The 27,977-nt window shown below is 36.5% G+C and overlaps 1 protein-coding gene across 1 annotated transcript; it reads left to right on the top strand.

Annotated features, from left to right (window-relative positions):
* Positions 1-223: 223 nt before the first annotated feature.
* On the top strand, positions 224-23,777 carry LOC106708611 (kinesin-like protein Klp98A). The gene is made up of 27 exons (XM_045682034.1): positions 224-270; positions 1,122-1,191; positions 4,969-5,079; positions 8,383-8,499; positions 10,785-11,024; positions 11,096-11,271; positions 11,504-11,628; positions 11,716-11,828; positions 11,959-12,129; positions 12,396-12,635; positions 13,139-13,328; positions 13,906-14,080; positions 14,217-14,373; positions 14,902-15,075; positions 16,471-16,596; positions 16,843-16,962; positions 17,465-17,633; positions 18,104-18,272; positions 18,632-18,845; positions 19,398-19,488; positions 19,807-19,952; positions 20,053-20,258; positions 21,034-21,178; positions 21,529-21,571; positions 21,839-22,008; positions 22,990-23,178; positions 23,554-23,777. Exons 1-27 carry the CDS (start codon positions 224-226, stop codon positions 23,587-23,589), a joined length of 3,930 nt encoding a protein of 1,309 aa, XP_045537990.1. The 3' UTR covers positions 23,590-23,777.
* Positions 23,778-27,977: the final 4,200 nt, after the last annotated feature.

Here is a 27,977-nt window from a genome sequence, read left to right as displayed (position 1 = left end):
TACCATATAAGATCAGTTCGTTCGATTGAGTTGAAATGAGTGAATGAGTATTTTGAAGTTTCGATCAAGTTTCGATGACGAACGACGACTGTCTGTCGTCTGTCGCTGTCGTTTGTTTGCTGTCAATTGGATAAATAAAATGTCAACTCGTTTGGTAGAGTCGCATTTGTATTAGATGTAAATTTTAGAAATATCTATTTTTTTTACAATATAATGTGTGACAATGGCATCGGTAAAGGTAGCTGTAAGGGTTCGCCCATTCAATCAAAGGTAAGTAGATAATATTAGTCTAATCCAATAATTTTAGACTTAAAATGTATTTGTAATAAAACCAGACAATACATTTTTATGTATTGCACACTCGTACAAATACAATACAATAATAGACCTCATAATGACCAAAGCAATAATGTATTGTAGTTAAATGAGACATTTACGGTATTACAAGGGTTGTAAAGTCGTTTATTAGATTTTTGAAAGTGCAAAAGGTGTATGATGTCATGAAGAACGGCAATGACTTTCACGGTTGGAGTGCATTTGGAGCGCGAACTGTACTTCGGCAGATCATTTAAATGAAAGTTGCCAAAAAAAATGCAAAAAGATAATGACCCAGTTACAAAGAACTAAAATTCTCTATAAGGTTGAATTTTGCTTGAGCATGATGTTTTTATGCAATGTGTTTATTTCCTTTTGTTTACTAACAAATGTCTTTACGTTTACATACATTGGGTGTAAAGATTATCATATGCTTTAAACATCTTTTTTCTTTCTCAATTTATATTACAAATGGCAGTTTCATATAAGATTTTAGACATGGTATGCAGACAGATTGTGTTGTAAAAACAATATGTGTTGAAACACAGATAATCATATCTCAATTGGATTTAAACTCATCAAGATTAATATGAAAATAACATGTTTACTACTGTATTTATAAATTTTATTAAAAAAAAATCCATTGATTGTTACTACGAAAACATTTGTTTTTGTAATGATATTATAGTTTTCTCAAATCAAAAAAATGTGGTCTATTTTCTCTTTTGAAGATTAAAACATGTAGTGGCCAGTGTTAAGAGATAATTTTAAATGAACTTATTTTTAAATACAGTTTTGTATTGCAGGGAGAAGGACATGAATGCCAAACTCATTGTTCAAATGGATGGCAAAAAGACAAGACTCCTAACTGTAAAAGTAAGTTGTTATTATTTCTACAGTTAAACTGGATAAATGAGGTACCTCTGTGAGGGAGACTAATTATCTGGTCCACGATGGAAAACTTCCAGAAGCGAGTACCTTGGGTTGAAGAAAAACCTCTATAAGCTAGAGAAATATTGTAGTCCCTTGGACTATTGTTTATCCTGGTTCAACTTTATTCTTGTGTTTATACTAATATTATAAATGCAATGTTTAGATGAATGGATATTTGTTAGAAGGTATTTCCGGAACGGCTCAACAGATTTTGATGAAATTTGGCACAGATGTAGAACATAATCTGGAAGAATACATAAGCTTATTAAGTTTTTTTTTTAATTCCGCGCAGATATATTCGCGAGCTGCAGCTAGTTTATTATAAATTATTATTATTTTTGTTATTTTTATATTCACATTTACTACATTAAACTAATATACTGGTTTTATCAAATGTAATCTGTAATGATTATCTCAAGGTCACTTCTCATGTTAACACATTCACTGCTACCAACTTTTCCTAGTTCATTTTAGTACTTAAAATAATTGAAACATTGAATGTGTTAAAATTATATCAACAAGTATGTGGACAACTAGTTAGTGTTTAAATAAAACTGTGACAAGAATAATAACAGTATAATTTTCTTTCCTGATTGTAGTTGTAGAGGTATATGATTATTTGGTAGTTAGTCATTCGCTGACCTTTGTGTGCGCTAGTGTTCCGTCCAGTTGCAGTTGAACAGCATTTTCTTTGATTGTTTCCTTGACAATTTAACTGTGGTATGTTAATAAAAATAATTAATGTTTTTAATCTTAGGATGAAATTTTAACAAATTATAACATTCTTAATATTATTGATAAATTATAAATTTTTCTATTTTAAAAATTCATTTAGAAATTATATAGTCTATACGAGATATAATAAAAATATTAAACAAAATAATTTATTTTGAACTATTTTTACGCATACTCGTTATTTATCTCAGATTTTTTAAAAACCTGTTTCATAATACGATGAATATATTAAAGATTACAAGTGATTAAGAATCAAGGCGACGTGTTTAAGACAGGTTTTTTTTATTTTCTTTACACAGTGTTTTCACTGTTGTAAATTTTAAAAAACATCGCCCATTTTTTTTTCTTTAAATATAATTAAATTTTCAAAGTATCGTATAAAAGCTTCCGCCATACAGATAATGAGTGACGTTGTCTAAACATACCACTATGACGCTTGTTACGTATTGTGACGTCATCAACGCGTTACTGTACAACGCTGCTTTATATCAGTGTTTTTCATATTTCATGAGGAAACTACCTCGATATGTATGATTTAATCGCGAGCCCCGGGAAACACCTAGGCGGATGAAGCAAAAAAAATGTCATCGAAAATGACTAACGATTCGCCACAGACAAGTTTGCGGTCTAGTGGTCGTAAACCACTGGTTCAATTTGTAGGTGTAGGTAAAGTTATTAATATGAGCTAAAATTTGTCTACTTATTTTTCTATGTTCCACCACAATATTGACTTTGGAAAGCATAAACGCTGTAACCCTTGAAATCGCGAATATGTTTTTCACACGTTAATAATTTCAACCATTATCAAACGATAATTATTTTATTATAGGTTAGCACAAACTACACAACATTGCTAAATACCGCATGCTTGTAGGCGTATCAGCTCACGAGTTATCATTTTTTGGCTCTCCTGTAAAGTTCATACTTTCGGGGTTACAGCGTTTACGCTTTCCAGCGTCGATATCTCGAGTTTATCCTGTGATGAGTCTCTCAGTCTTAATTCCTTTGACCAAAGTACTCTTTCAGAGTGCCGGCGGGCGCGGGTGCTAGCGCGGGCGCGTGTAAATCAAAATGTATGCAGACGCCATTTGCGTTCACAGTGCTCCCGCGAGCTGCGCGTCTTCATGAGGCGGGCGCGGGCGCGGGTGGCGCGGGAGTTTCTAATGGCTGAGTCCGCCCGTATCGTTCACAGTGATATAGCGTCTGTTAGGCGACTACGCGTGTGGTTCTAAACCATTTTGATTCACCCGCCGAAGCGTCGTCAATCGTCATGGATATCAATACTGAAGAATTTATATCTGCAGTACAACATCGCACTGCTATTTGGCAAAGCAAACATCTGCAACATTTAATAGTAGTAAATCAGCGTATAATACATAAAATTCTCCAAAATTTTCTCTTTCGTTATTTAAATCGTGTGTGCCAAACTTCATATATTGAAATTTCCATTTCAAGTATGAATTTTCCATTAATAAAAACAAATCTTAATCCATGTCTTCTAAATACGTAGCAAAGTTTGAAAACGACCTATCACATGTGCAATGACACTCCTAGCTCGATCGCCACTGTGAATACGCAGACGCCAAGACCCGAGCGCCCGCGCCCGCCACCGCACCCGCTAGTGCAGTCTGAATAGTACCAAAGTGTAACCGGTCCCGTAAGGGTTAACAACCGATGTAAAATTAAAGAAAATGTATTTTAAAATTTAAGTGCTCCGGCATATTTAATGCGTTATTTATGTAATACATATATCAGTAAGGTGATAACAGGTGACGATCAAAGTTAACATGAGCTTTTATTGTCTAAACATACGTAGTTAAGAGTTGGAGGAGCGTCATTGGCTCAGGAGTTAAGCTCTTCCCTTGTAATCTGCAGGTCCTGGGTTCGAATCCCGCCATTTAACAATGTGTTTTTCGATTTACATATGTGCATCTATCCGACGTTCTAACGGTGAAGGAAAACATCGTGATGCTGCACATATCTGAGAAGTAATTCAATGATATGTGAAGTCAACCCACACTGGGCCAGTGTGGTTGACTATGGTCTAGTCACCCCTAACTTGGGGTAGGCTTCGAGTCCCTGAGTGGGGACGTATAGTGAGCTGATGATGAATTTAAGAGTTGTTCTTTTTTTAAGCGAATGGGTGTTTCCCGTTGGACAGATAGGCCTATCGTTCATCAGCGTACTGGGAAAAATTCCATTGGACCTATTTGAATATTATAATGTACTAGCTTTTACCCGCGACTCCGTCCGCGCGGAATAAAAAATAGAAAACGGGGTAAAAATTATCCTATGTCCTTTTCCTGGTTCTAAGCTACCTGCCCACCAATTTTCAGTCAAATCGATTCAGTCGTTCTTAAGTTATAAATAGTGTAACTAACACCACTTTCTTTTATATATATATATAGATAACAATATAAATTCATACCGAATGTAAATGATAACCATCATGATGTAATTTAATTTGTTCTTTTGTGCAAACATATTCGATGTTCACTGAAAATGTATGAAGGTTAAGTTGTTACTGTTACGTATTGTATGTTCAGTTGGGTTTCAGAATTTATAGTATCACTAGTTGCCGCCCGCGATTTTGTCCGAACGACATTATAAAAACCTAATAAGTAGCCTATGTGTTCTTCCAGAATATGTGCTATACCTGTGCCAAATTTCATCAAGATCCGTTGAGCCGTTCTGGAGCTACCTTTTAACAAACATCCATCCATCCATCTAAACATTCGCATTTATAATAAGAAGTATATACAGTCAAAACCGTTTATGGCGACATCGTTTAGAACAACATACCGGTTAAATTGACTAAAATCAAAGGTCCTGGCTGAATGTTATATACATATCTTTCCTATTAATACCTGTCACCGGTTGTTACAACTATCGGTTTTTACGACTCAATATGAGTAGTCCCTTCGATGTCGTTATAACAGATTTTGACTGTATTATCGTATATGACATGATTATTTTTGTTCACAGAATAGCAAAGAGCAAAACGATGGCAGCCGTGAGAAGTACAAGGATTTTACATTTGATCACTCCTACTGGTCGTTTGACCATGGGGACAGTCACTACGCGTCACAGGAACAGGTAACAGTGAAACATACGATAACTTTTTTCCCTTCTCACTCTTTTCTTATAAGGAAAAGAACGCATTAGAAGGGTAGATGTTCTCTTTTGCGTTGTCTGCTTTTTCTTCGATTAAAGATAGTCAACGCATCTGCAATTGCGGATGTTTATGAGCAACGGTCTTCTCCATTTCGGCGAGTACAGGTTGTTGCTGGCTCGTTTGCCATATTAATATAAAAAAAAGAAATATGTTCACTTTAAATTAATGTTCTGTAAAATTCTTCCTTACTCAAAATCGACCAGTCGCTTTGAAATCTTTATGCTTCAAAGTAGTCGGTACATGGGGACCGTATTAAAATTTACTTCCTACGTAAATAAAAATCGTCAACGAGAGCGCCGGTGGTTCAGGGGTTAAGCACTTGACTTGCAATCTGCAGATCTTGGGTTCGAATCCCGTCATGCACCAATGTGTTTTTCGATTTACATATGTACATTTATCCGACGTTCGCACGGTGAAGGAAAACATCGTGATGTAACCCGAACATATGTGTGAATTCCCGGGAGAAAATGACGGCGGCGCGGTTCGCCATACTTCACGTTCCGTCTCTTAAAGTGGCGAAATGTTCATTTGGCAACACCAAATGGAGGTCCATAATCTCTGCCTACCCCTCTGTGTTACAGACGTGAGTTGTGTGTAAATAAAAATATCGTAAATTATTGTAGATAACAAAGCAATTTAATATTGGCATTAATTTATACTATCAAAACGTGTTTTACGATAAACAGCTGAGTGTTTAAATCAACTGCAAGCATCAGATATCAAAGTTATGTGGATTTTAACTAATTTTATACTCAGCTACTAAAAATAAAACGTGGGAAAATAGACCATTTGCATTTATTGTTGATGTGACCCTGAATTTAAATGAGTCAGTCTAGGTGCTATATAAATATTAACATTCAATCTCCTTTATACATACAGTCAAAATCTGTTATAACGACATCGAAGGGACTACTCATATTGAGTCGTAAAAACCGATAGTTGTAACAACCGGTGACAGGTATTAATAGGAAAGATATGTATATATATGTAGGAAATTAAACCTCATTTTGTTTACTTCAATACAAACGTATAATATAAAAGAACAATATCATTTTTCCATCATTTTTGTATGCATAAAATCTGTAATTTTAGTTTGTTTGAAACACTTCTGTCGTGCATACACATTTTGTAATTCACGTTGGATTTTAATCAGCGTATCGTCACAATTTCCCTGCATGTGGAACTCTTCATTAAAAAGAACAATCTTTCGTAATACACTAACAGCATTGAGACCGTCAATTAAAGTTGGCACTGTAAATTGTTCTTCCGAGTCTTCCTGTTCATTTTCATTTTCCTCTTGAACTTCACGTACAATATCATCCTCCGTAGCTGGTGCAATTACAAAAAACCCTAAACTTGGTTTACTTTTACAATAATAGTCATTGACTATTATACTGTGCCAGATGTGGATACTGTTACCTATTCAAATTGTTTACAATACAGCTGAGCCGGTCGTTCTATAGATATAATTCTCCGAAAACATTAACCAAATGTGGTCGCTTAATGCGGTATGTCGTAGTAAACAATGTCGTAAAAACCAATGTTTTCGATAAAGCGGTCATATAACATTCAGCCAGGACCTTTGATTTTGGTCAATTTAACCGGTATGTTGTTCTAAACGATGTCGCCATAAACGGTTTTGACTGTATTATAAATGCAAATGTTGAATGGATGTTTTTTACAAGATATCTCCAGAACGGTTCAACGGATCTCGATGAAATTTGGCATAGATATACTATATAAATTAAGTTTATTTTTTAATTCCACGCGTACGAAGTCGCGGGCGACAGCTAATAGTTTATAAATGCAAAATATAAACAGTTTATATAAAATTCTAACAGAATATCAGATGTAACACAATAGAATGGGTGATCACTGGCGCAGAAACTATTTGTCTGTCTACGTCATCGTATCTACTATTGTTCACGTATCTATATGTCTAGATGTCTCGCAATATATCTGAGATATATATCTGAGGATAGAAGGTTAGTTATCTCAAACCAAGCAAGCGATCGTCTTCACTTTTCTTATGAGGCGTGTCTCTCCCTCACTCTCAGAGTTGTTAAATGGCTACTAAATCTACACTAAGAAACTCTCTGAGTATGACAGTTAATCTGGATAACTTAAAAGTTATTTAGTGCCTATGTCATACTAAAGCTAATTTCTAGTAGTAGTGTTCCCGGTTGCCATTTATTTTTGCTTTTATAAATCTGCATCCGGAACTAAGTAAACAGAGTATTTTTATCGAATACCTGAATGCGCATCATATAAACAGTTTGATCTGTTTATGTTAGCATCCCGGTTATGGCTCTGCGAACTGTTACAGTCACCCCGTGGGCGTTTGTTAGAATAAGATGCCCCATCCGGCGAATTGAAGTAACTCGGTCACGGTGTTGACTTACATATATTATACGCATATTAAGATAAATTTACTGAGATAATCTTTATCCCATAAAAATGCTGCTTTCCAAATTACTGACGCAATGTTAAAAGTGAAAAAAATCTGAGTACATTTTAGTCCGTACTATGTTCTTTCAAGAAAAGAAACGAAAGCTAGAAGGCTGTTAGAAGAAAATAATTTCGGTTACCTTATAGCGGACAATGAGTAATGTAAGTTTTCTATGTAGTCCTGGTACTTCCTCACAAATACCAATCTTTTCAAGATTGAACCGATCTTGAAAAGAACTGCAGTACGTTTCTGGTAAAAACTAAATTAAAGAACTTTTAGTATTTAAGGATCGCAAACTAAATGTCCATTTATGGGATGCTATTAAAGTTTTATCGTGTTTGTATTTTGTGCGTTCTGGTGGCCGACCATGACGACACCGCGACGTCACGGCCGCATAAGGTGCGGTTCGTTGACACGTATTGTGGGGGTACGAATTCATTTCCGTTCCCTTGCGTACGCAAAATTACCTGATTGCTATCTTACCTGTATGTTCTTATATCTATGGTATTATTTCTTGATATAAAAATGGACATGCGAATAAGGTAAACTCAAATATAACGGACGATAACGCTAATGTCACTTATTTTAGTGCATAGATTATGCATGCATGAATCTTATGCACCTAAAATAAGCAACTTAAAAATTTTTGCATTCTATGTCAAACTTTATCTTTTTCATGTAGCCCTAATTTTTGGGATTGTACCAGGATAACAGGAGACAGATAGAGCTATTAAGTCTTTTAGTTAGAATGATGTACAATAAGTTGTGTTACCAGGTGTTCTCTGACCTGGGCGTGGACGTCATCGACAGCGCGTTCGAGGGATACAATGCGTGCGTGTTCGCGTATGGACAGACCGGTAGCGGGAAGACGTTCACCATGATGGGATCTCCGGTAAGTGCTCTACACAAGTGTAATTGCCGCACTCAAAGTCGTTACTTAAATAGTTCTTAGTGTAGATCCCTCATACTAAATCTGCACTGAGGGACACCCTCAGTGACTGCTAAATAAGTGTCCAGTAGTAATGTCATTTGTTTGTTAAGTATTAAGTATACAGGAATATAAAAAATTACAAGAAATTACCAGGATAACATAAATGTGGCCTTGAAATATCTAGAATCAATTTTAAAAATGTGTTATGCATTTTATGTAAGTAAAATATATTTATCTGATACAAAATAGCTTGGTATCATGATACGAGGTTTGATAACGATTCACGTTGCGCGTCACTTGCCTTAAAATTAACAAGATCAACAGGGCCATTGGTTTCTGAGACCAAAATCTCTGTATAAAACATATCGTCATTAATAAAAATAAGCAAGAGTGGCCCAAGAGTGAGAGAGTATTCTTTATTGACCACAGACAAAATATAGTACAATAGTGATAGATAACATGAGTGATGATAATCGATTTATTTTTCATACACTAAATCAACAGTTTTTGATGTGAAACATCTATAGGATCACCTGTAAACCGAATTGTTGCCGTGGCGACGGGTCGCCACGCTATACTGAGGTATACATTATTATTATCATTATCATCATTATCATTATCATATCATTACCACTACATTATCATTATTTATTTATTTATTTAATTATAACATTTAATATTTTATGCATATTACTTGTACACACACGATGTCTCACATCTGCCAGGCGTCCCATGACGGCTCACGTTTTTTTTTTATTTAAACTTTGTACACATATAATTTTTGTGACATTACATTAGTAATGCGGTGACGTACTGGAGAGCTTAACTCTAAAAGAGTTTTACAGCTGACCACACCATAAAGAGAGGATGTTTATGTTGTCATCCCTGTCATTATATTTTACAAAACAGAGATAACTATATGTTTTAAACAGTGATTTTGTAATCTAGGGGCGCGGCAGTGCCCTCGTCGAGTCGAGCGCTTTTTTTTACCTGGAATTGTTTCCTAAAGAATATATATAATTTCATTATGATCGATTAAAATGCAAAGTTTAATAGGTTTGCAATTTTATATTACGCATCTGTTTCATAGACAGAAGGACAATCAACTATTATGTCAGACTGAATACTAGTCAGCCGTATTTGTTTATTTTTATAGCTAGATATTATCTCGCTAATCTTACTAATATTATAAATGCGAATGTTTGGATGGATGGACGTTTTAAGTTTTTTGAAAGTATCTTCAGAAAGCCTCAACGGATTAAATTTGGCATAAATGTAGATCATAGTCTGGAAGAACACATAGGCTACTTAGTTCTTTTCTTAATACCGCGCGGACGGAGTCGCGGGTGACAGCTAGTATCTCTATAATTTTTATATTATCTTAGTGACTCACGTAACGTGAGGACTGACGACAAGTTACAAAATCATTTAAGATTCGCTCGGGTTTCTAATGAGTCATTGTCGACGTTGATTGCGTCGCTCGCCAGAGTAAACAGCCGAATTTGTCATGCCTTTGTACTTTTTATTACTTTCGGAACAGGTGAAGGAGAACCGTTCGCTTTGTTGATATAAAAAAATATAAATAGAAAACTGTCACATCCGGGGTACTCGGTGATTGGATGGTTTAAATGGTACCAAATGTGACAGATGTGTCAATTTTATGACAAACTGTACCGGCGTTAGGGTATGGCGATGGCCAAGGGCTCTGGGCAAAAAAGGGGCACCACATGTCTGCAATGTTACATAACTTCACGTAAATCTGTTAATCAAAGGCAATGGTAAAAAATAGGGTGCAGTGAAAAATTCACCCAGGAAGATGGTAACGCTAACAACTGCTGTGATGACAGACCTCTGTGTAATTATGTAAGAATTATATTTGTCGCAAAAAAATTGTATGCATAAATTTTCAACTTATTCTAGTGGAAGAGATGTTGTAGTTAAAGATGTCGATTTCATGTAGGCGTTAACTTTGTTGTTGTTGTACTATGACTTCATCTTGCCATATAAAATGCAATGGAACATACATAGAATTATACTAAAGATATAGACATAAATAAAAGGAGTATTTGCATACAATTTTTTGTACGGTATTAAAGTAACTCCAATTAATAGTGTTTTTAATAGTCAACACTGAATTAGATCAAAGAGGCACTTACTATATCCGATCACTTAACCACTCTGAGTTTAGAAATAAAACTAGATTAGTGTTATAAACAGATTTATTCTAAGATCTGTAATTATTCCAGGAATGTCAAGGTCTTATCCCGCGGATATGTCGGCAACTGTTCTCCCGCATGGCGGCGGGCAAGGAGTCAGGCTCCTCGTACCGTACAGAGGTCAGCTATCTCGAGATCTACAACGAACGCGTCAAGGACTTGCTGTCAGGGGACGCAGGACATTCGCTTAGGGTCCGAGAACATCCTAAACTAGGGCCCTATGTGCAAGACCTTTCGAGACACTTAGTATCGGATTACGATGATATACAGGTGCGAATCTATTATGTACGCTTTACACTTTCAAAGTCGTTTTTCCCTATCTTCCCTTTTCTTTGTACCAGGAGTGCATGACGCGTGGCAACCAGCAGCGCACAACCGCTTCGACGCAGATGAACGACGTGTCGTCCCGCTCGCACGCCATCTTCACGCTCACGTTCGTACGGGCCGGCTATACTCGCCACAACAACATGCCCTGCGAGACACTCTCCAAGGTTCATCTCGTCGACCTCGCCGGCAGGTGAACCATTGACATTCTTGTGTGTTATGCTCGCCTGGTACTTGTTGATGTTGCTACTGTATTTTCAAAGAATAGGAATCTTCCGTTAAAGAGAATTCTCGCCTTATTAAAAACATAGGGAGGGACATTTTACCGGATAAAACTCCCTGCTTGTTATGATTTCCTGGTACATTGGAATATTAGTAAATCGAAAGTGTATAAGACAGAAGGTGTTACTTGGGGTTTGTAACAGTGAGCGCGCAGACGCGACTGGTGCGACTGGACAGCGGCTGGTGGAAGGTGCTCACATCAACAAGTCGCTGGTCACCCTCGGCTCCGTCATCTCCGCGCTCGCAGAGTCCAGCCAACAGGCCGATAGTTAGTTAAAACAACTTATGTGCTATTTAGAAGTCTAAAACATATGTAATCGAGTAAATTCTACGTTTATTTGTATTTTTTTTTCAGATCGTACTCCAAAAACTAAGAAGAATGTTTTCATCCCATACCGAGATTCCGTGTTGACTTGGCTTCTCAAAGATTCTCTCGGCGGTAATTCCAAGACGATCATGATTGCTGCGGTGAGTACTCTAAAATGAGTCTTAATTCTTTCAGTTTAAGGTTCATTATTGTATGTCGCGACCGCGGCGTGATAAAATGCATCTTATAACTATCCTATTAAAGTTCATTTTCATTTGTCGTTGTATACAGATATCTCCAGCGGACTGCAATTACGGGGAGACGCTGTCGACGCTCCGCTACGCCAATCGTGCCAAGAACATCATCAACAAACCCACCATCAATGAGGATCCCAATGTTAAACTTATCAGAGAGCTGCGTGATGAGATCGACAAATTGCGTGCACAGATCGCACACAATACGGTCAGTATATAACACTTCGCAAATTAGTTGGCACGTTGGGAACAAGAGTACTCTTCTGCCCGATGTGACAACTCAAGCTCCGGATACTATATATAGCAGATATGCGATAAAAATTGAATCTTACCTTCAACAATTCACTTTTGCAACAGTCAATTATGACCGAACCCAATAATCTATCTCGATCCATTTTCGTTATTTCTATAGTGAACAGTTTAACTATATTATTAACTGTTTTCATATTAAATGTTGAATTAATTCGTGATCAGAATCCCGTGGAAGCGGAACCCGCGGTGCTGGCGACTCTGCAGCGTAAGGAAGCACAGGAGAAGGTGCTGACAGAGAAGTGGACGGAGAAGTGGCGCGAGACGCAGCAGATCCTGCAGGAGCAGAAGGCGCTGGGACTGCGCAAGAGTGGTCTCGGTGTCGTGCTCGACTCTGACATGCCGCATCTCGTCGGCATCGATGATAACTTGCTGTCAACCGGCGTCACTCTTTATCATCTCAAAGTAAGTAGCATTTAGCATCACAATTTTCATAACCTTTTTGTCGTTCATTGTTGCAATTACTTTTGATTACCTCACTATATAAAATTATAAACTAGCTGTCGCTCGCGACTTTGTCCGCGCGGCATTAAAAAAACTTACAAAGTATCTAATGTGTTCTTCCAGACTATGTTCTATATCCGTGCCAAATTTCATCAAGATCTGTTGAGCCGTTCCTGAGATACCTTCTAATATCCATCCATCCATCTAAATATCTTATATATATAAAAGAAAGTCGTGTTAGTTACACTATTTATAACTCAAGAACGGCTGAATCGATTTGACTGAAAATTGGTGGGCAGGTAGCTTAGAACCAGGAAACGGACATAGGATAATTTTTACCCCGTTTTCTATTTTTTATTCCGCGCGGACAGAGTCGCGGGTAAAAGCTAGTTTATAATATTAGTAAGACATAATCAAAGATGCTCTCATTTGATGTTCAACGTTGTAAATTGTGACGTTATAAGGAGGGCGAGACGGTGATCGGCAGCGAGGAGTTGTCGCCGACGCCGGACATAGTGCTGAGCGGTGCGGGCGTGCTGCCGCTGCACTGCCGCGTGGTGCTGCGCGAGGGTGTCGCCACTCTGCTGCCCGCCCCCGGTGCACAGTGCTGGCTCAACACTGTGCTACTCGACGGACCTGCCAAGCTCAGCCAGGGTAACGACACACTTCGCGCTTTGTTTTTTTCTATTAGAACATAACAAACGCGTAAACGGCTGATTTCATTAAAATAGCGAAATGACTGCTCCCACAGAGAGAGGAGGAAACGCACAGAAAGAGAATATATCCTCTTCGTTCCCTCTTCCGTCAGATCCACTTTCTCTTCTCATCCTTATAAGAAAAGTGTGGAAAAGGAACGTGGATTAAAATTAGCCCTCTGGCACGCACACTCATGAAACAGATGAAGGAAAGATGCAGATTCGTTGCCTACCTTAAATAAATAGGATGGGACGGACAGAATAAGGATTTTTCCCTTTTATATACGCCCCCTCCCCTACCAAAACTGTCTCCCCTTACCGTCCTTTCCTTGGTCTTGGTATGTATCAGTTAGACTTGCTCAGTGCATACTTTACTATGTTCTCTAGGTTGCGACTTTAGGGCGCCAAAAGTAGCTAGTAGTAACGTTGGCTAAAGCACAAACCGTGCCAAAGCCAAAAATAAAAAGAAGAAGAAGAAAAGTAGCTAGTTATGACGTCCTAGTAAAATAGAGTACTAATTATAGTCCTTATTCCAGGTTGTATATTACTGTTGGGTCGCACCAACATGTTCCGTTATAACGACCCGGCGGAGGCAGCTAAGCTGCGGCAGGAGGGTAGCGCTTCCGTCATGAACCTCTCACGTCTTTCGCTGCTCTCCTGGTCCACTACTGACCTCGCCGCAAGCACTGAGAACCTCAACACGACTCTATCGTACGTAATCTTGCACTTAATTTACTTTCAAATGTAATTAAATCTCGTTTGCGTGATTCAAAATGACTATAACGCCATCTATCGGTACAGTTTAATACTATGTTTGCATATAAGTAACAGCTAGTTATTGTTTCAGTGACCTGGAGAGTGAAATAAAGTGCGAACGTATCGAAGCGCAGCGAGCGGAGCTGGAGCGCGAACGTCAGCAGTTCCTGCTGCAGCAGCAGGAGCGGCAACGGCGCTGGCACGAGGAGCGCGAGCAGCTGCTCATGGCGCAGAAGAAGCTTGACGAGGTTAGTCTACCAGGGGAATATAAATTATCATGATGGAAGGCTATCTGGGCTTCCACTCATTTTAATCGCCAAACGAAACAGAAACGTCTGATTCCGGAAACTTTACTATGAAACTCGACTATTTATAATACACTAGCTTTTGCCAGCGACTCCCTCTGCGCGTTATTAAATAAAACTTAATAAGTAGCCTATGTGTTCTTACAAACTATGTTCTATATATGTTCCAAATATCATCAAGATCCGTTGAGCCGTTCCAGATATACCTTCAAACAAACATCCATCTAAAAATTCGCATCTATATATATAAAAGAAAGTCGTATTAGTTACACTATTTATAACTCAAGAACGGCTGAATCGTTTTGACTGAAAATTGGTGGGCAGGTAGCTTAGAACCAGGAAACGGACATAGGATAATTTTTACCCCGTTTTCTATTTTTTATTCCGCGCGGACGGAGTCGCGGGTAAAAGCTAGTTTATGATATTAGTAAGATTATAATGGTCTTATGAAAAAAAAATGACTTTACTTAGGAGCGTTCAGCAATGGAACGTGAGTACGCGGCAGCTTGCCGACGTCTGTCAGGTGATTGGCGCGCGTTGGAGCGCGGTTGGGCGCTGCGCAGACGCGCGTTACGTTGCCGACAGCACGAGTTGGCAGCGCGCGTGCAGCGACACGGCGCAGCGGAGGTTGCTGCACGAGCACATGTGAGTCATACTATCCTAGTAACATAAGTCATGTAGGTACCAGGAGCCCAGCACTGTGAAGTACGTGAGTTATTTAAATATACCATTTATGTTCCAAATGCTGAAACTCTAATTAATTTTCCCATATGATATAGTTTTTTTTTTTTAATTTGCTTTAATACACTTTATTAATTCAACAGTCATAAAATATAAGAAATTGCACACTTCAGTAATCTAGTCATGTCTAATAAAAATAAATATTTAAAACCATTTTTTAGCTATAAAATAAGAATTAACATGTTACGTATTAAATTTGGATCAGATATAGCTTTCTTCATGTGATAACCTTCACGTGACAAGATGTAGTTAAATCATCTCAATAACTCTGTCGTAAGACATTTATTTAGCAATAAAGCGATACTGTTACACATACGAGGTCGATGTACTAACGTTCTATTGCGGGATAACCACTACTATTTGTTCTCGAATGTAGTGAGAATCGTTCGAGATAGTAACACACCTTTGAGATACATAACTGTAGAAGAAAAAAATAAAGTTGTAGATAAAATATCATTATTAGTTTTTTACTGCAGAAATACATGTATGAAATTGTATTAACTCTGTTTTTTAAAGATATTGAGAAGACATACGTTTTAGCAATACAGTTGAACCTTCAAACTTTCTTTGTTTTAAAATATCCAAAAAAATGTTTTATAGTAAAATAGAAAAAAAAAGAAGTTATAAAACTAGACTATCATTTAGTTTTTTTCTTTTTTTTTAATTTTAAATCTCTTTAGTGAGTTATATCTTGTAAGTAATTAATTTTAATTCTGAAACAAATAGTAGTGGATACATCGATGAGCATTCACTTTGGTCGTAACAATCATTTGATTGTTTATATTTTCCCAGCGCGCGGTATTTTTAGTTTTGTCCCACATCCATTGCGGATGTCTTGTGCCTTTTATATCTCTTACTATTTTTTTTAATGTTATTTTTTAAATAGCAACTTTTCTGTATTATTCGATGATTTTTTACCTTTTTTTTGTTCACTGATAGTTTTCTGTGTGCTATTTTCTTTTATCTTATTGTAGTAATTTAAATATATGAAGCTTGATAATTACATTTATTGCTGTTATTTATTTTATGCTATTATATTTTATTATTAATGGAGCACTAAATTATTTTTTATTTAAATACCAATTTTAAAATCTTAATAGTAAAAATGTTTATTAATTTACGATCCATACAATAAATAATAATTGAACTTTTAGAAAATAATTAGTTAAATAATTTTTTATTATCAAGAATTTTTTTTATTATTAGAATTTTTAGTTTAATTTAATGAATTTTGATTATATAAAAAAATTAGTGCTCTATTATAAAGTATTATTTTGCTTTTTTCCTTGTGTTGCGTAGATAGAAAAAGAGGAGGTTGAGATATCGAATTTGCAAGAGAAACTCGGTGATAAGAGAAAAGAGCTGAAGTCTTTTGTGGAAACCAGCATCGAGGATTTGCTGGGGAAAGGATACGAATTGAATGAGGTTTGTTTATTGTTTTTTTTGTGAAATAGTGCTTGTAAGCTATAGATTCTAGCTTAAGTTACATGTATATAAGTTTCCTTTCGATGATTTTTTTTTATTTAATAATATTTGTTTTTCACTTTGTTTATTTATTTGTTGTATTTTTTTAAATTTCACGATGTAACACAGTTTTGTTTGTTTTACGGATTTCTGAATTGTCTGTGCTCTCGTTATTTAACAGGCTTATAGAAGGAATGTTTATTTTAGAGTTCATCTCCTAGTCCTGACAGTCCTGCATCGGAGACGTCGACAGAGAGCCTGATGCATCTCCTGCAGCAGTGTGAACCCAACACTGCTATCACGATAAAGGATACCGTCGACAGGCATGTTAGTACTAAACTGTATTCATCATCATCGTAGGGTAATTTTTTGTACCTTGTAGTTTAATATTTACCTTAGAAGTGAGAGGTCTCGTTCAATTTGTATTCTTCTCTGGATTTCCATATCTAGTCAGTGGGTTTGGTGTAAAAAAATATCATCATCAGTCCTCTATAAATCCCCATTGAAGGACTCGTAACCTACCCCAAGTTAGGGATGATTAGGCCATATTCAAACATGTTGGCTTAGTGCGGGTTGATGCCACACGTATCTTTCAATTTCTTCATAGATATTTGTAGGTCGTTTCACGATTTTTTCCTTCACCATATGAACATCGGATAAATGTACTTATGTAAATCGAAAAACACATTGGTACATTGCGGATTTGAACCCAAAAACTGCAGATTACAAGACAAATGTTTAATCTCTGAGCCACTGATGCTCTACACTTAACTAAACTAGACCATCCGTCATTTTTGATTTTTTTAAATGGTCGTTTACTTTTCCTTAGAAAAAAGAGTTGTTGGAGTTGGAACAGGAGTTGCAGAGCCGCGTGGCGACTGTGGCCTCTCACCGTGTGAAGGTGGAGCGGCTGCAGGCGGAGCTGGCCGCGCTGGGGGCGCAGCGCCGCGGCCTGCAGCGGGCACTGCGCGGTGCTCGCCCAGCCTCTGCTGACCCTGGTCTCTTCTACTGCTTGCTTCTGTATATATTGACTAGAAATAATGGGGGGGAAAACTACCTTTTGCTCACTATTATTGATGACAGTGGTACTAAATATGTCACAGATAAACAAAAAAATCACTTTATTTTATGTAAAAAGTACTCTGTGGGCTGTCAGACTTCATTAGCAACGAATTCTGTCTAATTTCACTAAAAAAATATCAAAAATAATTTATTTTCTCAAGATTTTATAAATTTGCTAGAATAAAAATGAAAATTATTTGCATATCGTTTAAATGACGTAAAAAAAACTTCGATGACAGCTCACTATTGACGCTAGCGCCACCTACTTTGAGCTTTCAGTTTTTCTCCAGATTAACTTATTAATATCAAAGGGTTATAAAGTTATAAATTAATATTTAAAATTTCTTATGTTTGTCTCAGCATTCTTTCAATAATAATAATTTTATAACGTGAAGTAATGTTACAGAGCACGACAGCGATACTCCACCAGAAACACCTACAGGCGTGAAACGCAGCAAGTCAGAGCTAGTGTTGCGACACGCTCGCAACAACTCCCTCGACACTAGCGACACCCTCGACTCTGTCGACCCTCTTTCCGCCGCAGAGAGGGAGCTCTTTCAGAACAAGAAGTTGAGGTACAAATATATTTAAAAAAGCACTGTCGATAGCAATTATCTTTATTAATGACAAGAAAGCTTTATAATAAGTTTTTTACTTCCATTTATGTATTTTTATAAACTCTAGTTGTTTTCGAAAGACACGCCTTTATAAATTACTAGCTAACTCCCTCGACTCCATCCGCACGGATTAAAAAAAAACTTAGTAGTCTATGTGTTCTTCCAGACTATGTTCTACATCTATGCCAAATTTCATTAAGGTGTATTGAGCCGTTTTGGAGATACCTTCAAACATCCATCCATCCATTCATACATTCGCATTTATAATATTAGAAAGATTTTGTTGATAAATAAATATTTCTATGTCTTTTTTCCAGTCTAAGTTTAAGTTTGGACCCCCTCCCCTCGCCGAACTCCGCGTTACCCACAGACGAGACATTCCACACGGCGACGAGCACGCCCAAGGCGTTCCCCGGAGACTCCGCCCCCGCCTCGCCCGCGCACCTTGTGGAGCCCCGGCCCCGCTTCCGTCTCGGCCCCGCACCGCCTGATGACAGTGATGACATGTCCAGTACTGAGGATTATTGCAAGGTGATTATCATTAAATATAGGACTAGAATAAGAAAACTTTCAACAATGGTAGACGCCAGCAACAACAGTTGCAGGAATTGTCCTCGCTCAGTGAAATACCACAACCTCACAGAAGACAGACATCAAGTGGAAGTAATTCCAAGTACAGTCTGATGAGTGTGGTACCGGAGGATTAATTTTAGTCCTCTTTCCCTTCCCACCCTTTTCTTATAAGGAAAGGATGGTAAGTGGAGGTGGATTTGATGAAGAAGATGCATAGGAAGGTTAAATATTCTCTTTTTGTGCATTTACTCCTTCGTCGATTGAGGGTAGGCAACGCATCTGCAATTGCGAATGTCTATAGGCAGTGGTCGCTTCGCCGTTTCGGCGAATTCATGTGCTTGCTCGTTTGCCACCTTGTAATATAAAAAAACTTTACTGTCACAAGATGGCGCGACTTTCGAATTGATATTGCGATTCTGTGACGATTTAAGATCAAGTAACGATCACAAATATTTAACTTTGTTTAATTAAGGGGGGGCTAAAGTAAAAATTGACGTCATTGTGTTGCAGCCGAGAATTGTGGAGGGACAGTCGTCTAGTTCAGTGGAGCGCTCTCCTGAAGAAAGACATCAAAGGATCAAATATCGTAAAAGGATTACAGGTATATTATATACTAACTTTTACCCGCGACTCCGTTCGCGCGGAATAACAAAAATGCACACAAAATAAAAAAGTTCCTATGTCCGTCTCCTAGTTCTAAGCTACCTCCCCATCAATTTTTAGCTAAATCAGTTCGACCGATCTTGAGTTATAAAGAGTGTAACTAACACGACTTTCTTTTATATATATAGATAGATTTTTATTTGAATATCCCGAATTGTTTTATCTTATCTTTTTAGAAGTTTGTCACCGATAGATGGCGTTGTCTACAATTACCACAAATATGGGTGTCATCTCTAATTCGTTCTTCTTCCACCAGGAGATAAAGGTCGTCGTCAGGTGACGGAGGCTGAGGCGCTGCGTGCGATGCAGCGGCTGTGCTCGCGGATCGCCTCACAAAAGCTGCTCGTCATCTCCTCGCTGGAGAACGATTGCTCCAAAGAGGAACTGAATCGACAAATTGCGGTAAAAAAAACTAAAAGAATGTAATTTTTTTTTAATTGAAATTCCTCTTGCTTCCTCTATAATGTTTATTTGCAAATTTATATCTTCTTCTTTTATACAGGTACTGCAAGAACTACAAAAGAAGTACGTCCGGCTCGAGATGGCGCTGCAGTATTCGTTCTTCGACAACCAGGCGAACCGACGACCAATCATGGTGACACCGATTCAGGAGACACCTTCTCTCACATTGTCAGAGAGTGACATGCATGTCACCACTGACCAGACCAATGACACGGAGCAGACCTTTGAAGATCCCTTACTAAATAGGTAAAAGGAACAAGTCGTTTAGTAAAAAGACTAGAATATTTTTTTTTCAATTACTAACTAGGATATTGTGAAATTAGGGACAGACAAAATACAACAGTTTTTTTTACTTTAGGCTATCTTATGTGGTAGATGAAAAATATTTTTGTAGATTAATTATATTAAATAAAACACATGTTGTTAAACAAGAGGAGCGCAAGAGTGAGAGAGTTTATTGACCACAGACAACAATAATGTACATTAGACATAGATAATAGACATTTAGTACAATAATGACAGATAACGTAACAGTGATGATAATTTATTTTAATTTGCATAAACTAATTCAACAAATACCTTCATAGGTTTGAGTAGATTGGTTGAAACGAGAATTATGTAGTAACTAGCTATCGCCCGCGACTCTATCCGGATGGTATTATATAAAAAACAAAAGTAGCCTATGTGTTCTTCCAGACTATGTTCTACATGTATGCTAAATTTCATCAAGATCTGTTGAGCAGTTCTGGAGACACCTTCTAACAAACATCCATCCAAAAATTCGCATTCTTATATATATAAAAGAAAGTTGTGTTAGTTACACTATTTATAACTCAAGATCGATCGAACTGATTTAGCTGAAAATTGATGGGGAGGTAGCTTAGAACTAGGAGACGGATATAGGAACTTTTTTATCTTGTGTGCATTTTTTTTATTCCGTGCGGACGAAGTCGCGGGTAAAAGCTAGTTTATAATATTAGTAAGATTTATAAAGTAGATAAAATATTTATTTATCTTTTAGATTAAAAGAGACAGAAGCGGAGGCATCAGACAATGTGTCGACGTCCAATGACGAGCTGCCGTGTGAGGGGGCGTGGCGTGACCAGCTCGCAGCGGACCCGCGCGCACCCGTACCCGTACCCGTACCTGTACCTGTACCGATAAATGTTAGTTGTACATTTTTAAAGAATAACTATTTATATATTTATTCTGCTACTAAGCAAAGTATATTTAATGCCGGAGGCCTAATTTTAATCCTCTTTCCCTTCCTACCCCTTATAAGGAAAGGATGGGAAGTGGAAGTGGATTTGATGGAGGAGGCATAGGAAAGTTAAATATTCTCTTTTTGTACGTCTCCTCCTTCGTCGATGCAGGGCAACGCATCTTCAATTGCGAATGTCTATGGGCAGCGGTCGCTTCGCCATTTCGGCGAATTCATGTCGCCGCTTGCTCGTATGTCATCTTGTAATATAAATAAAATATGACAGGATTTATTTAATTATGTTCTATGTTTCAGGATGACACAACAGCATTAGGTCTAACACATCCTATTAATTTTGGTAAGTTTATGCATTTTTTTTTTTAAATGTTTTGAGCCTTTTATATTTAGTAAATTACTAATATTATTAATGTTTGGATGTATCGATGTATGTTTTAAAAGGTATCTACAGAACATTTTCATAGATCTCGGCGAAATTTGACATAGATGTAGACAAAAGTCTGGAAGAACATATAGACTACATATTAAGTTTTTTTTATTAATTCCGGACGGTGTCACGGGCAACAGCTAGTATTAAATAAATATAGGTTTATTGTTATATTTATAGCGGAGGTAGTGAGCATACCGGGGTGGGTAGTGCGGGGCGCAGGCGCAGGTACCCATCATGAGTACGAGGTGCGCGTGTGGCTCGGCCCCCACTGCCACTGGCAGCTGCTGCGCCGCTACCGTCGCTTTCGGGATCTCTACCTCGCTATGCGACGTCTCTACGGCCATAAGGTACTACAACACCCAAATACATATCTACTGACATTTTATGTTGTCCTGGTACTTCATTAGGTAACTACAACACCCAAATACATATCTACTGACATTTTATGTTGTCCTGGTACTTCATTAGGTAACTACAACACCCAAATACATATCTACTGACATTTTATGTTGTCCTGGTACTTCATTAGGTAACTACAACACCCAAATACATATCTACTGACATTTTATGTTGTCCTGGTACTTCATTAGGTAACTACAACACCCAAATACATATCTACTGACATTTTATGTTGTCCTGGTACTTCATTAGGTAACTACAACACCCAAATACATATCTACTGACATTTTATGTTGTCCTGGTACTTCATTAGGTAACTACAACACCCAAATACATATCTACTGACATTTTATGTTGTCCTGGTACTTCATTAGGTAACTACAACACCCAAATACATATCTACTGACATTTTATGTTGTCCTGGTACTTCAGTCTGACATCGAAACATATGACAGAGTTTACACTGTCAAAAGACATGTTTTTTGGATATTAAGGTGACAAACAAGCGGCGAATTCGATGAAATGGCGAAGCGAACGCTGCCCATAGATATCAACAATTGCAAATGCTTTGCATTTAAACGACGGAGGTGATGCACAGAATGAGAATATTTCCACTTTCTATACATACCCTCCTCTATCAAATCCACTTTCCTTTCCTTAGAAGAAAAGGAAACTAAAAAGAGAAGGTGGACTTAGGCTCCAGTTTTATGTCACCTGTCTTCTGCGTGGTCGTGGTATAACACGAGACAGCCTGTTCGTGAAAATATTTTATGTTGTCCTGGTACTTTCAGACGACACACATATATAACTTTAAACAGGGTTTCCATTGCTATAAGATATGTACAAAAACATATTGTCAATTCTGTCATTCTTTTTTGTAAATACAGAGATGACAGAGTATTTTGATTGTTTTTTTTTTTTGTACATAGGTTGCAGCGATCCCGTTCCCTGCGCGCGCGCTGTGGTCATCGGAGGCGTTGGCGCGCGCCCGACGACCGCAGCTGGAGGCGTTCCTCCGCCGACTGTTGGCTGCGTGTGCGCAGGACTCACGTTGTCCGCTGCACGCCGCTCCACTAACCAGAGACTCGCTCGTTGCATTCTCGCCATTCTTCCGAAAGGTATAAGAGTGATTTTTCTGTGCGGAAACAAAGATTACTGACAATTTTGTTCGGTAAATCGTGTCTAGTATTCATCTATATATATAAAAGAAAGTCGTGTTAGTTACACTATTTATAACTCAAGAACGGCTGAATCGATTTGAATGAAAATTGGTGGGCAGGTAGCTTAGAACCAGGAAACGGACATAGGATAATTTTTACCCCGTTTTCTATTTTTTATTCCGCGCGGACAGAGTCGCGGGTAAAAGCTAGTTTTTATTACTTTAACGCTGTTAAACTTTCCTCTCCTTTTATTTTCTTATTCTAATTGTATTTTTAAACAGTTTGTTACAATGAATATGTAAAAGTGACATGTGTGTCTGTGTTTTGTGTCAGGGTGTGTTCGAGAGTGGCAAGTGTGGTACGGGATGATATCGGCCGGAGCTCGCCACGGCGCGGGCGTTGGCGCGCTGCGTGACGCGTCTGGCGCGTCTGGCGGCGACCGCGGCACTGCTGCTGGCTCGCTGTGTCGCGCTGCTGCTGCTGCTGCTCTACCTCTGTGCGCCCAACCAGAGACATCTGCGCCGCAGGTAGGGCACCATAGACAACTGCGACATGACTGATGAGTAAAGTGGACAATTAAAGTTTTTTTTTTTTTGTGTTATAACTTCTTTAAATTCTCTTAATAAAAATCGTATTAACGTCTCTCTCCATCTCTGTTCTTCTGTTCTTTTCTATATACAGAATCTAATCTTATGATCTCTAGATTATGTTATTTTTCGTTTTCATTCAATTTTCAATTTCCGATATAAAACTTACTTAGACAAGGCCTATAATTCTTTACTCTATGTATTGTTATATGTTTAAAATCATCTGTTCTATCTTAGCCTAAAAACGGCCTACAATCTTTCTTAAGCTAAATACGATTTCAGAGTAAGTTAATAAAAAATAAATCAAACAAAAAATGTACCTAATTCTTTAAAAATATTACTTCGGTCTAATAAATAAGATTTAAAATTCCCTTTCTCTCGTTGTGTCGGTAATTTGTCGTCCAAACAGCGCAGCAAATGGGTGCCTTTCATTTTGACAGTTTATTTTTATTTATTTTTTTCAATGGCAATGTCATCTGTATAAATGTGGCAACACTGATGTTTAATTAAATCCACATATACTATTTTCAAGTTACACTTTGTCTAATTTAACAAACGGGAATAACCTTTATGATAATTGAACAGGATTTAGATCTAGAAAGGTTTATTAAGATGTGATATAAAACAGAGTTCATATCAAATTTACACTCGACGAGTTAAAATGTACTAAACATCTACAAAATAATATATCAATTCAATGACGTCATAGTAGTAAAACTCTTACGTCACATCTTATGTTTTTGTACACGGGTTATAGGTAATTTTGAGTTGTATCACGACGATGGTTTATAAATTTAACTTTTAAATTATCGATTGTATATTAATTTGTCTTGATTTGTTTTTTTTTGTTTTGTATGTTTTTCTATGTTAAATATCTGTTAATTTTGTACGATGTTTACTGGAAATTTGTCTAATTAAGGTCTGTTCACTAGTGATCCAACGGATGTCTGTTTCCGTTTCCGCAAGTGCGGAAGTTCCGCGTGCTTTTCAACATCCGTTTCTGCTTCTGTTTCCGTAACTTTTATAACGGAGATAAAACGGAACTTTACGACGACTGAGAGATCCAAATGCGCGGCGCGAGACGCGCAGTCCGTGCGCGGGCTTTCGGCACTTGTCGCATTTGTTTGTTTACGTACTATTTTGTGAATTTAAGCGCGTAATATTTTCTGCTGCTGTTCGAAACTATCAGTTTCTCTTGCTGGAGTAAACTGTCTAGTTGTTGTCCATATAAAATTTGACAACTGGCAAAATGTGACTATTTCATACTTACGAGTTATTAAATGTACTTTTGAATAAGAGATAACCATGTAATATATCATCATCATTATATAGTTAGAAATATACTTGTCGTTTGTCAACACGAGTGGTTTGGCGAACTTTAATTTGTAAATATGTAGTGTAATTTTGTTTCCTGAAAATAAATAAAAAAAAAACGCGTATTTTAACTTATTGCAGCGCAGTAAAAATACATACATTGAAGGCTAAAGGACACCAATATCCAATGCCTTAATAAATCAAAAACGAATACAAACTGTTTTTACCGAAAAAAATATTTTTGTAAATATGTTTTTTATTATTATTTACACTTCTGTTTCCGCATCCGTTTCCGTTTCTGCTAAAATTTATTTTTGACATCTGTTTCCGTTTCTGGTTCCGGTAAGACACTTCTGTTGCATCACTACTGTTCACCCAACGCGAAGAGCGGAGCAGATTTTTATCGCAAATAATTTCGGGCTTTATACAATTAAAAAAAGGTTTTTTTTTCATATTTTTTACGGATTGATCTTAATAAAGAAGATGAGCAAAGTAAAATTAATACTTATTTCAATTGGATAAAAGTCAATTTTATTTGCAAAAAAAAATTGTTCTGTTCTCCGTTTCGGTCTGTTTGAACGGACTATTTGATGTAAAAGTTACTTTAGATTTAGTGGACAAAAGCAATCTTCCTTAATGTTTGTCAATTGAGGTTATATTCCTGTATTTTTGGAAATTTTAAAGAATTTTGCCTAGCCTTGTGAATTTTGTCTAATCTTTTTAACACATAAAGACAAGAATTTCTTTTATAGTCGAAACTGGATTACAATGTCTAATGACCCTAATATTTTTCCCGCTTATAAAAGTTTCTCCTACCAAAGTTTCTTATTTATCCAGGTGCTTTATTTTAAATCCTCTTTACTTGATGTTATAAGTTCTAGAGTGATTCCATTTCTGTCTTTTTTTTGTGGACTTATTTCTTTTTCTTTATCAGCGAAAAAGTTTAAATAGGTTTGATAATGTTGTTTTTTTAAGGAATTTTTTGATTCTTGTCTCTTATGTGTTATGAAGTGTGAAAAAAAATAAACTGTAAATTAAATTTGTAAAGCACCCAAATTATTTATCCACGTGGCGAGCTCTTTATCTCTTCAGTTGAAGAGATATAGGTTAAGTTAGTTTTATTTAGATCTAGAGCCGGGGTGAATGCAAAATGTATTCCTTAGGGTTTAAACTTTTTTTTTTAATATAAATATGTGACAAAATCAATTATACTAACAATATGTTTAAGAAAAATAACAGATAAACGCCATATTTGCATTTGCCGATTGTTAGCACATTTTTTTTTATTTACACAGTTTATGTTTTTTCTTTTTGTATGTAAATTAACAGGAAAATTATGTGAATGTTCAGAGATAAGTATAATTATAAGACTTTAGCATATTTAAGTAACAGATCACAGTATAAAAGGTCATTGTGTTTCCACTTTTGAAACATGTTTCGAAACATTTTCAAGTGAAATTCATTATTTGAAGTAATAATTCTATTTTAAAATTATACGACAATAATATATAAAAATTTAACTTTCCAGTCAATAAACAATTTCAATATTTAAACCGGATTAAAGGAAAATACCTTAATGTAATAAATACTATGTAATGTATGTATTTTGTATAAAAAGATTTAAAACAGTTCACTAATAATATCATTTTTTTCATTAATAAATATATTTACGAGTAGAAAAAAAAGAATTTAATATAGATTTTCAGATAAAATTAACTTTTATATTTAAATTGTATGTAAAAAAAATTTCGAAAATAAAATATTACGAATATTAATGTTTATTGTAGAAAGTTGCCTTGTGTAGAAAAATGTCGTACGTTGATAGAAATGTGAATCTAATTACAGGGCTGTAAATTATAACTAACTAATATAAGGTTATTTTGAAAGTTGATTTCTTAGGACTGTAGCACACTGTTGCGAAAGCATAAGTCCGGGAGCCAGGTACATTTTCGTACATATTTCTTCTTGAGCGAAACTTCGTAAAAGGCATATTCGATTGGGAAAGACTTGGTCATGAAAATCTGTCACTGGCTCCTGGACTACAAATGGTACCAGAGGCCTAACTAATTTTAGTCCAAATTCCCTTATCATCTTTTTCTTATAAGGAATTTTTGGGAAGGGAAAGTCGATTTGACGTTTAAAAGGACGCATAGGACGGGGATAAAGTCCTCTTTTCTGTGCGTCCTGTTCCCTGTCGATAATATAAAGCGAAAAGAAATGAAAACTATGCAAAATGGAACGCAGATTTTGCTCAATAGATTATCACAATTTGAGTTTAACTGCGAAATGGTTCGCTGGAACGAACTTAATCCACACTAAGTTTATGTAAAATATAGATTCGCTTCGTCGACAGTGTGCTAGAGGCTTTATCAATTTCAGTGACGGCTTTATGTGCTCGATGTATTAAAAATATATTTTCTTAAGCTATACGCAAATAAAATATATTCATGTAGAAAATAATATAAGAGATTAATGAATAAAAACGAGTTAATTTTTTTTATTTGAAATCTTTTTCACTTTGTAATTTTTCTTTATAGGTAAGTAGGTATTTAAATTTTATTTTAGTACAAATTTTAATTTTTTTGTATTATTAAACATTTCAATGAATTTTTATTTTACTTACAAATAATTTTTATGTGTAAGTTTTAATGTTTTTAAAAGTAATTAAAAGGAAATGGGATCATTGTGTCGGATAAAATAACGCTTTTTTCTAACTGTCTGACGAAAAGAGTAACATAATGAGGTCTCCGGATGTATCTCTTTTCGTTGAATGGAACGATTTGTTGTATAAAGTAATTTTGATATGCGTTTCGACACTAAATTGTTTTATAGCTTTAAGGAAATGTAATAAGTCGA

Source organism: Papilio machaon, chromosome 17 (genome assembly GCF_912999745.1).
Source record: "Papilio machaon chromosome 17, ilPapMach1.1, whole genome shotgun sequence".
Lineage (NCBI taxonomy): Eukaryota > Metazoa > Arthropoda > Insecta > Lepidoptera > Papilionidae > Papilio > Papilio machaon.
Note: the sequence above shows the minus strand (reverse complement) of the source record. Positions and strands in the feature narration are given on the sequence as shown.

Coding starts and splice junctions, on each gene's coding strand:
- LOC106708611 (XM_045682034.1), top strand. CDS start 224: ATGGCATCGGTAAAGGTAGCTGTAAGGGTTCGCCCATTCAATCAAAG. Junction 18,273..18,631: donor TTTCAGAACAAGAAGTTGAG/GTACAAATATAT, acceptor TCTTTTTTCCAG/TCTAAGTTTAAGTTTGGACC. Junction 22,009..22,989: donor GACGTCTCTACGGCCATAAG/GTACTACAACAC, acceptor TTTTGTACATAG/GTTGCAGCGATCCCGTTCCC.